Here is a 12,010-nt window from a genome sequence, read left to right on the forward strand (position 1 = left end):
TGGAAAGGAAGAAATCCCAAAGGGATAGGGACTTGCTGTCAACATATCTGATAGGGTTTTCAATGATCGTAGTTGATCACAGATAATTGATATCAATGTATAGTTGATTCCTACACAAATTTCCTTGGGTTTTTTTTCACCTCTTTTCCTAATTTATGTTGCTTGTTTGTCTTTTCATTAGTAAGTGTTGTGTTAAACGTCTGCAAGTCTCCCTGTAAACTGCTTGGAGCAGGATTTTTCTACTCCTGAGTATCTGAAAACCATCAGCCCACCATGGTCCTGGACAGGGCAAATGAAATCTCCAGCTGCGTTGCGAGGAAGAGGCTGGTAGGTCCCCCATGGGGCTTTTCCCTGCAGTGGCCATGCATCCAAAAGTTCTGAGCAAGGGAGGATGGGCTGCTGCGAACCCAGGTAGTGATTAGAAATAATGTTTAAATTAATTTTTAAAGTACATGTTTAACTAAATGGAGCTACCTCCCGATCTGCTCCCGCAGCAGACTGGGGCTCCTCACCACTCCCCTGGCCTCCCAGGGCAGCAAAGTCTGGGTAACTTCGGGCAGAATGGGTTAACTCTGGGCGGCACACAATACCCTGCACAATAGCCTGCAGGTCTGTGAGTGCTGAGCTCTGCTAGTGCTAGGTTTTCAGATGCATAGGTGTGGTGAATAATTGATTGCACTTGTTATTTTGGGTCTCTTTGGTTGGTCCTGGGTGAATTCAGCACGGGACTGGCTTTCTTATGCCCAAGTCCATTACAGAAGTCAAAGATGAATGCCTTGTTCCCACTTTCCAAATCTCTCCCTTATTCTGAGATTTTATTAAAGGTCAGTTTCAGCTCCACTTCCCGAAACAAAGTCAGATGTAAAAAATCCCTGAGTTTTTTTCCTGTATGAACATGTCAATAAAGTCATTCAGCAATTCACACTGATAGCATTTAGGATTTTGAATTTAAGCGGCAAAATTAAATCCTCTAATAAAGTAATGTAGTTCTTATCAACTTCAGTAAGTTAATATTTACTTATAGAAGCCACAGTTGGCCCATAATTTTATTTCTCAAAATAAGGCAAGACGAGAGCGTGTGAGTGAACGAAATTGTACTTTAAGAAAAAGCACAGAAACAGAGTTCACAGAGGACATGTTTTGTCTCTATCTAAATTTCACTTGATCCCTAAACACTGATAACTGAACAACAGAAGGAACTAGAAGAATACCTGGAATTCTGTAGGATTCTGGCTGTTTATGAGCATTATTTTCATTATCTGTCCCTACATTTTGGAGTTTTATAGTGGAGCATCTGCCTGAACTCCTGATATGTGCAGGGAGAGAAAGATACGGCAGGAAAACTTGGCCTATGAATACCATGTAGGGACCACTTAGTCCCTCGTGAAAGGTCAGGCTACATAATCCAGGGGATATTTTAATTTTGTAATTCTCATATTTCAATGAATACAAAGTGATTCAGCTGTTCATCTATTCTACTTCTGTAATGTGGTCTATGAAATACTGTCTGGAAATACAGAAACACTGTCCTTCTAATACCGCTGTTTCATCATCGCTCGTCTTTTCTAGGATGACTCCTCTCATAAGAAATTGGATGGCTGTTGGTAATCCCGATTCAAACCTTTGTGCTTTCTTTGAAATGCATTACATCTGACAATAAATTGCTCACTAGCTTGACAGGAATGCATGAAGAGTAAGATAATTGATCTGTTGTTCCTCAGATCATCGTCATAGTATTACGTGTTTAGAAACGATCCAATTTGCTCCTTTCCTGGTGCAGACAGGAAGGTTAATTTCTTTTCCATTTATACAAATAAGAGACAGTATTAATTGCCCTGGCTGAGTGCAGCTTTTTACATTATCTTTCTCACCTGCCTGGTCTAAAATCTTAGCACGTTAAAATCTCTTCAGCTTTCTCTTCACAGCTGGTACTCACTGCCACTGTTGACATGTGTCATATTCATCTAGGTGTCTTCTCTGCAGACCTGCCATCGCTCTCATCTCTGGCTTAGAGAGTCCCACCTCCCTCTGCTATTGTTCTTCACTTTGCTGAAGGGGAAACATCTGCTGTTTCCTCATCCCTATTTGTCATCTCGTTTCCCTCTACAATACCTGAGTTTGTGGACATTATATTGACTGATGTCTTTTGTGATGTCTGGACTATAAAGAAGATAAACATCTCAAGCTGCCAAGAGATTTTTAAACATAAATCTTTCCAAAGTTTAATCCCGCAGTTTTAGTGCAATTTGGAAACCACTTTAGGACTTGTCTCTCCTGTCACAAAGCTTTTCTCCACCTCTTTGCCACTGGAAATATCACTGGACCTCCTCATTTCTCATATGCCATGAAGAAGTGATGGAACCTGTTCCTTATTGATTGATTTTGCATGCTCAGCTTTTCTTCATGTCATCTTTGAAGAGTGTGTCTTCTCTAAGTGATTGCTTTTGGAGTGCTGATAGGCTTTGGGATGAAACATGGCATCAAGTTGGGAAGGAGAGTTTAGCCAGCAACAAGCTTCTGTACACAGTCTTTCTTTTTTAAGTGTACTGAATCCCCTGTTGTCTACAGCCCTACTGTTAAAACTAAGTATTTTATACGGAAACATACATTAATGCCAGCATCTCTTCTTTACTAATTTATGCATCTTCTTTTTCCTTCTTTTTGTCTCAACGTTAAATCATTATCATAAGATTAAACAGAATATTTTTTCTAGATTTGTTCTTGTTTGGCCTGTTTTAGTTCTTATATAGCACCTTTTTCATACTCCCCTCTGCAATTTTATGAGGTTACATGGAGGCAAGATGGTCACAGAAACAGGTGCTCAGCGACCTAGACAGTCTTCCAGATACCACCCATATCGGACCTCTTCTCATCCAGCCATTCCCCAGCCCTTCCCTGGCAAGTAGTACATGGTGCAGATTCCCTTTCCCTGCAGAGGAAATCAATTACTTCCATGATTCCTGAGCTTTCTGAACTAACACACTCTTGCCAGTTTTCAGCAAGTCTCATGGACCACCAATCACCTGCACTATTAGGCTTTTCATTGAAAGATGCACTAAACATTACCGCCTAATTAGTTCCACAAGTCAGCTGTGAACTGCTTAGCATGGCCATTGGCGCTATGTTTGCCATGGAGAGGGAGCCACTTACTTACTTACCTTAACTTCCACAGCTAATACATGTAGACATAAAATACATTGGACATTTATGAATGTGAGAAGCATATTTTTTTCACAAGCCAAAGAGTTCTTTGTAAAGTTGGTGGCAAATGAGACCCAAGAAATGAGGAAATCTTTGCTTAAGTAAGAAGGCTTGTGCCTACTGATTGGGGACTTTGGAAATAATCATGTTCTGACATGATTGCACGCTGGAAAAAAAGAATATAAAAATTAGTTGGACACACCACACAAGAAAAACCTCACGGTGGTTGAGTCCCTAGAAAATGAGAGAGATGAAACATGCTCCCATTCCTGCATTCCCAGCACAGAAATCCTCCCCGCTTTCTTCTCCTTATGTGTCTTCTCCTGCTGCCTCCTCCTTTCCTTGTCCTTTCCCACTTCAGCAGTTTCCTCTGTTTTCTTTCAATCACCAAACTGTGGTTTAGGTCAGGAACCCTTCCCAGATGCTGTGATTTTTCTGTTTACAAGGAGCCCCATCCCAACCTTCCCTTTCTCCTCCCCTTGCTGCTCCAGAAACACTCGTAGCCGCTCCTTCCCTGCTCCTGAGCCTCCGAAGAAACAGATGGTTGCTGGGTAGGATGTGTCTTTTAATGCATTTGAAAGAGCAGAAATCCATAAAAAACAGACAGTCACTCTCGAAATCATACAGTGCCCTTGTGCAAAATAGTTATTTGATGTGAGGCCTCTCCCAGCGATGGAGAGACACACAGGCTCTGCTGGGACTCATAAAATTAGACACACAGAGAAGCTACAAAATGCTTTGCTTGTGCACTTGGACTGTACGTCTCTGACAGAGCTACACATGCCAGAAAGGATCAGGAGGAGTGGGACAATATTAATCACATCACATGTTATGTTGGATTTGGGAAGAAAAGATCTTAGAAAAATACAAACACTTCTCTTTTCATCTTTACACAAATAATGGTTTCGGAAATTATTAGAGTGGCTTAGCCTAACTGGCCCCTGGTGAGACGGCACTGCTGGGGTATCGGTGCACACAAGGCAGCTGCTACCGCACACTCCGAGCACAGCAGACCAGGGACCGAGCAGGGCTGGAAATACTGCTCTAGCAGTTACCGCAATTGTTTGTGGTAAAGATGGGATTTTAGCAGCTGCCAAGGGAAAAAAGGCAATTTTAGGGTGGATGGCATAAACTGTTAATAATCCCTGATTTAAGTCCCACTAGACAATCAAATGAGAATGAGCTTTCTGCCACTAAGCGGGTCTTCACTGGAGGCAGAGCTACTGCAGAAATCCTTTATGCAGAAAAGCTCATGACACCTCATTACAGTTTTCTTTTATTTGTGCTCCACTTCTATTTAGAGTTGCTGAAGGTGTTGGCTTTCTGGTGGTATTACAGGAAAATCTATCTCAGGATTGGGGTGAGTTTTGGGACGCTCTCTCCCAGCACACGCCTCTCTGCAATGACCCACCAACCAAGGTGGGTCAAGGTTATTCCAGGGGGACCAAATCCCAATCTTGGGGACAAAAGGAGCAGGAGACTGGGGGCTCTTTTAGTCTGAGATTTCTCTGTTGAGACTTCTATAAAGCAAGGATGAATTTAAAGATAAGAGAGCAATGGATAAATAAATTACGGAGGCTCCCAACAGGCCCTCTGTGAGTTATGAGACATCTGCAGGGAAATAATGCCTCCTCTCATTTCTTTCCACTCAAGTCCATTTAACACACTGCTGCTAAAGCTATCTACCTTGGCAGCTATTCTGTAACCCATTAAGAGTCCTTGATCTATTCATTCACGTAAAGAAAGGTTTTTTTTTTAATATTATATTATTCCAGGTCCTTAATGCATCTGTCCAGAAAAACATTTAGAGAGATGATACAAAAGGAACAAAAGGAGGAAAAATAGTAGGTGCATATTAAAAAGTATTACAATAAGTATGTGCAAAAGAAAAATATCCATAAAATTCCATAAACCACAAACTTTTTAGATAAGATGGTGAAACTGTGAAAGACCTGCACAGATGGAAAACTGTGACAGGCCTTAATAAAAAGTAAAATGAAGTCAGATTTCACAGAACATATGTATTCCTAACTAACAAATGAAGGTAACTGCTAAAATGCCCGTCAACAATTTATTTGAACCAGCTAAACTAACCCAGTAAAATATTTCTGTGTCTTGTATGAATTAAATCAATAAAATAAGTTATATTTATGAAAGAGGATTGGAAGGAATAGAAACCTCAGTAACAATCTCATATAAAAAAAGGAGACTCCAACCTTCAAAACTTCATGTTAAGACCAATAGATGTGTTTATCTGGGTATAGTACGGCCAGTAGAAATATTCACTATACAGAATAGAATCAGTTTTGTCCTATATGAGACCTATAACTTCCTTTTTTGTGATGTACGTACATAAATCGTATGAAATGGTACTCTATCACTGTGATCATTGTGGTAGTAAAATTATTAATTTTTAAGATTGAGAGGTCTGGCTAAGGGTTATCTTTGCTAAAAGAACATTCCTTTTGACTAAAAGCTAACAGTCTGCGATTGTTTCCAACTCGCCACTTCTGAGCCAAGATAACACTGCCTGTGCCACTCCTATAGGCTCCGCCAACAGCCATCTCTCCCTATTCTCCTGTTATTTACTGTTGGAGTCCTTAGAACTGTGGCAGGGACTTAGGGAGTTCATCCCTCCCAGGGATGGATTCCTGGCTTTATTAACATTGAAATGATTGTTTTTCCTCACCCCTTTCCTTGTTTTCTGAAACAGTGTATGGGTGGGGTCTCTGCCATCACTTGGCAGAGAAGGGGGAGCAGAGGGGAGATGCTGTCCCAGTGCTCTCTCACTATGATCATAGTTAATAAAGCTTCTGCCTGACCTGTCCTAAATTGTACTCGCCTTGTTATGCACGTGGAGTCCCGAGATTCTCGCACAGCATCTACTGGTTAAAGAATGATAACAACCTCTGCTTGCTGTTTCAGACGTAGACTGTGATAATGTGAATGACCTTACTCAGGAATCCCATTGAACAAAAAAACCCTAGCAACTGGGAGTTGCTGCATAGAGCTGGGAAGGGAAGGGTTTTCCTTCCTATACAACACAAAAGTTTTGAAAAATTTTGCCTTCCACAAAAAAAGAAAAAATCAACATTAAACATTTTCAGCGGCTGAAAATTAGATGGAGGTATTTAATTCCAGTTAATTTTTTCTTTTGAATGATTTGGAAACGTTTGATTTCAGTTTAGAAGGAGTTTTTACTATGGTTAGCTTCACCTGAAATATGTACTACATGAACATGAAATAAAAAAAAAAAATTGCAAAAACAAAGTTTAATTATTGAAATTCATCGCCTTTTCCATGAAAAGCTATGATTTCAATAAATCAAAATCTTCATACAAAAACTTTCACTGAGCTCAGCTCTACTCCTTTCTATTTTTGGATTAATTCAAAATTTGAAGTCAATGAGAATTTGTCATTCACTTCAATGGGCTTAGAACTTCTCAGTCACTCATTAATCAGTTAATAAACTGATAAAAATAAAAATTAATAAAAATATATTTAGGTCCCAATGGAGCAAAGACACACATAAGCTTACATCAATGTGAGCTGAGGTATCTAGGAATTAATATAACACAAATACTTCACTATAATAACCAAAATGTTTTAATTTGCTCAAATACTTGTAAAGGAAAGCAGAAGTCTGAAACTCACCACATGGTAGGATTCAATTCTTGCTGATGGTAAGAGTCAAAGTCATCTCGTAGGATAATGCTGTCACTGTGCATTTCAGCTACAAAGAAAAGAAAGCACTATATGGAAAAAATCCAATGTAATCACCCTGTGCGTTCTAAGTGTTAGCTTACCGAGAGCTAAAGTAATGCATTGTAAAATGAGGAAATCAGCTTTTTAAAGTATGCTAGTTACAAAAGCAGGGTTTTCTCAGTTACAGGTTTTTTTGCTTACCCTGGATCATAGTACCACATAAAATTAAGAAGTCTCCCAATCTATCACCAAAGAGCGATGGCTATGAAAAGATGCAGTCATCAAGTACATACTAAATGTTTTAAGAACTTTTGTTCCAAATTGTTGGTTGTTCTGAATGTTCAGAAAAAATCCCCCCGAATTGAGATTTTGGAAACACTGGCACAAAGAGGGATGAGATGTCCCACTACACTTCCAATAGTCAGGGGGGTCATTCTGATAACTCATAAGCAAAAATCCATGAGCACGTTGGAATTTCTCTGCTGCTATCAGTGGAGCTGGCAGTAAAGGTCAGCTCATTTAAGGAATATAAACTGTGAGTTATGTTATGCAAATGTTTCTAACCATTGGTCTGCAAGCTTTGGACTCCCTAGACTTGCGGTGTCATTTATGTATGATGACCAAAATAAACCAAATCCCCAAATGTTGGCAGCTGTGTTTGTATTAAACAGACCTTTCTTTAGAAATACTTCCATTACATGAATGAAGTAACTGTCACCTGCTATTCAAACTGGGCAAGGGTGCCAGAATCTGTTCCGGACTAACCAAATGGCAACACACGGGTTGGTGGGTGCAGGGCTGGAGCTCTGCTGCATGCTCCGTGCCCAGCTGGGAGAGCAGGAGCAGCAGAGCCCTGCTCCTGGGTGCGCCTCGGAGGTGCCCTGTGACAAAACCTTCCTCCCAGGGACCCAGCACCGGTGTGACGATGCTCCCCCACGCTGGGGGTTACAGGTCCTCATGGACACAGATGCTCTAATACATAGCTAGGAAAAAAAGCTCTGCAGCATGATATACTCGCACTGCAAGGGCTCGAAGGCAATAAATAAACAGCAATAAAAATCACAATGAAAAAACAACTAATCAGAATTAGACATAATTCAATTCATTTTATATGAGTCTCATTTTTATTTGAATTCCCCAGAGCTAGTTTCACATGACCTTACAGATTGTTTATTATAATAAAGTTAGTGATTCTGAGTTTTAGTAATAAGAATGACAAATCACCTACCTAGGTGAGGATGTAAGGGAGCTTCTGTCGGAGCTGTGGAGAACAAAGAACACAATGCATGAATATCTTCCGTGATCAGGGCTTAATTGCAGCATTAAAAATCAATTCAGCATAAAACAAATTGTACAGTACATGTTCTATTAAGTCAACTATCCCGACATTTTAATTATGAAAAATGTGATACACAGTAAAAGTTATAAAAATATAATAGGAAATAAAAAAATATTCTTGAATTAAAACAAGCATCAATAATAAATGAAAGACAGAAATAGTTGTACAGCAAGGTAAGAAAGATCACTTCTAGTCTAGGATTATGAGATATTATCAGAAATAATTTGGATTAAGATTCAGTAATTCAAGGATTGACTAAGAGAGTGGAAATTAGGTTGAACAAAAAAAATACTCTAGGGAAGACAAAAATGCACACTTGGACCCTTTATACTGCACTTTTTACATTTTACTAGGTGTATTGTTAGAAGAAAAAATCCCAACAAAAAAAATATTTCTAAGGCAAGGGATTGATTCAGCAAATCACTGAATCAAACACTTATTTTAAAGCACATTTTTACATACATTGCTGAATCAATTCTCCGGTAAACCTTTGTCTTCTGAGAAACAGTAAAATACCGTAAAGACACACTGTGCATGGGGGCATGTGCCTGAAATGACAAAACTTTATTAAGCAGACTTTATTAAGGAGTCTCCATGTAAAATTACACAAATGGAAACAGAATGTATCTGAAAGGGCACAGCTCCATAAAAAATATGGGGGACTCTAGACTCTATCCACAGTGTGTTGGATACTCCATGGTAGCTACTACATCCATAGCCTTGCCCCATCTTAAATCCAAAGTAAGTTACTCTTCTTTCACAGAGACAAAGAGGATGCATATAAGCAAGCTCCTGGGCAGCAGCTACCTTGTTTGCCTCTCAGTACCTCGTCCATGCAGCTATATTTCTAGCTGTATTTTGTACTTCGGTAAATAGAACACCAAAAAAAGAGAATTTTTGAAGCCAGGATTCTTTTGATGATTCTGTATTTCTTGTTGGGCATTGACCTAAATTGTACCAGAACTCCTGATTTCTTCAGCATATTTGCAAAAAATTACTGAAGTACTGCAATTTCTGTCATAACATCTGACAAATTAAAAATAGATTAAAAATAAACATAAAACCGAATGCAGCAATCTGTGTAGAGCCCTCACACATAGTCATTTGAATAGAAAGTCCAACACAAATCTCAAGAATTTTGTTTTTCTCTTCCTGCTTTCTCGTTAAACACTGGGTTTGCATTCATTCAGTAATGAAATTGCAACATTTCATGGGGAAGTTGGTGATTAAGAAGACTAAGCAAGAAACAACTGAGGTATCTGCAGACCAGAAAAGGATGGCAAGCAGTTTGGATTTAGCTTACACAGAAACCTTTGATTTAACTGACTTACAACTTGGGAGATTGACAGGTTTTACTCCATCCAGTAACCTTACATATATATAGACAACGCTGAAAATGACCACAGAACCACTGAAAGCTTTACTGCAGCGAAGAGCAAAGGCATTCTTAAGAGTCTGATGCTGAATAGAAATCACAGACATGCAGAAATATGAAATCTTTTTTACTTTTTGCGGCTAACTTGCTCCATTTTTTAGACAAGAAACTGATCCATGCCATCTTGTCTTCCCCAGCAAAATGCCAATAATGACTCTAGCAACGGCCAAGATCTCTCACCATGATGGTACAAAATCTGGAGCAATATAACTCAAATTGCACATTAAGCTTGGCACTGCCTCCAGGATAACGCTGGGCTGCACTAGTGGATACTTCACGGGAAAAGACTGCATTTGTCCGTTGCAGTTCCAGGCATTGTTTTTTTCCTTGGAGGCATGTATAAATTTCTCTAGAAAACTTTTAAAAACTCTTTGCACAGAAGAAATGGATTAACCTGGATTAACTGAATTATTTCCCAGATTGAGCAATGCAAGCTGTTCTGGATTTTATCTGTAGGAAAAGAAGTACATTCTTTGTACTACAAAAAGTAGTCCATGCCTACAAAAGAAGGCATGGGATTTGAAATACTCCTGATGCTGTAAGAGGTTAAGCCTAAAATAAGACCTCTGTCTCTGATGCTCTGCATTACCCCTTTTCATTAGCTCCAGATCATCACTAAGGGATGTTCCACTGCAAGGACACGTGTGGCTGAGAGCCACTCTGCTAGTGCTCATCTGTGAGGAGGATGGTCATGTCAGGCCACGTCATGGGCAGACTCGTTAGTTGGCCAAGCAGATTTCCTTAGCCCTTGAGAGTAACTCAGTTGAAAGAGTCCTTCCTCTCCAATGAGAGCAGTTCAGACCTGACAATGAAAACGAAAGACTAAATTGTCATTCATCCCAGGTCGCTCGACATCGCTCTTTGGAAGAGGCTTTCTGTGGAAGGCAGTTCAGCCCAGGATACACACAATCACTAATGATACTTTCTAAAGTTATTATGCAAAATTTCAGCATTCAGCCAAAAGGCACAGGTATAGCACAAACTTGGAATCTTTAAATTTGCAAACTCCTTTGACTTCAGCATTTTTTTATACTACTAGCTGGTTATGTGATTAAAGAATACAAAATTGGGATCTGAGAATTTTTCCTGAAACAGCTCTTCAGTTGTACGCATAGCGTATTGCAAACCAAAACTGGCTTACCAATGGACTGAAATGAAGGAAATTGTGCACATACCTACTAGTGCTACTGATCACTCATTTAAAAAAACTAAAGGTGGAGATAAGCAAACACTTAATGTTGGACAAAAGGTTGTTCTTACAAATAAAGACTTTATGTTGAGGAGGGGTTATGTTTCCCAAATCTCTACAGGATCTGAGAAGCCCAAGAATTTTTGCCTCAGGTATTCCTTCATCTAATTTGTAATTCAAATTCCAGAGCTGAATATGACAAAAGACTGTGAAGATACCATTTAATGAGTGATAAACCTAAACTTTAATCTCCCTATGAACAATTTATGTATTACATTTTAGATTTCATTGCAAAACAGGACTGTGTTGATTTCAAGTGTTGTAGCTAAGGTCCGCAAAATAATAGAAATTTACAACATCACACAAAAAAAACTGCAGTAGTTTTAAAATATTTTCAGATCTGCCTTTTTTATCAGTTTCTAGAACTACTTATTTTAAAACAGTATGGATTGTACAGTAGGCCATACAGTGTGGCTGAAGTCAAATGGAGTTTCCTTGCACAACATGACAAAGCTAAAAAAAATGATGTGCAGAGTAGCTATACAAGGCAAAGATATAAAATATTTACTATTAAAAAAAAATTCATACAATACTTGCAAGGGGGAAAAAAGATCATCTTAGTTCATATTTTAAACCATGATTCACTTTCTTAGATGTTCCTTAGGCACTTGGCTGGATGGTTTTAAATTTAGAATCAGTATTTGTGTGGTTCCAAAACGCATCTTAGCTTGAATAAGAATGTAATTTCCTTTTAAAAAAGTAAAGTAAATGAATTTATTATTTGATTTTTAACTAGCACCCTGGGTACATACAGAGCTTTATAAGAGATTAATTGTACTAAGCAAAGAATGGAAACGGAGCTCAACAGAGTTCACAATCTAAAAGGCATGAGCAAATACAATATGAGAAAATGTAAGGAAATGTAGGATGCTTGCCTTGTAAGACAAGGCAATCCCTTTGGTAAGGAAAAACACAGAAGAAAGTACACAATACAAAGTGATTCAGAGAGAGAAAGGCCACAGTCAAACTGGAAGCGTGAGAAACTTGAGGAAAGTAATGGGGAATTCAGAAGTCAATGGGGTCATTGTGGGGCTCTGTGTCAATGGGATGAGGGAGAATGAAGGCATCTTTTGGAGTAAAA

The 12,010-nt window shown here is 39.0% G+C and overlaps 1 protein-coding gene across 1 annotated transcript in view; it reads right to left on the reverse strand.

Moving 5' to 3' along the window:
* RELN (reelin) overlaps nt 1-12,010 on the reverse strand; it is a 299,055-nt gene that overhangs the window by 157,653 nt on the left and 129,392 nt on the right. Inside the window, exons 5-6 of the mRNA XM_075144890.1 lie at nt 8,135-8,167; nt 6,856-6,934 (exon numbers count right to left, since the gene is read on the reverse strand). Of these exons, the coding sequence (XP_075000991.1) occupies nt 6,856-6,934; nt 8,135-8,167 (112 nt within the window). The remainder of the gene's footprint in view (nt 1-6,855; nt 6,935-8,134; nt 8,168-12,010) is intronic.

This window comes from Calonectris borealis, chromosome 1, assembly GCF_964195595.1.
Source record: "Calonectris borealis chromosome 1, bCalBor7.hap1.2, whole genome shotgun sequence".
Lineage (NCBI taxonomy): Eukaryota > Metazoa > Chordata > Aves > Procellariiformes > Procellariidae > Calonectris > Calonectris borealis.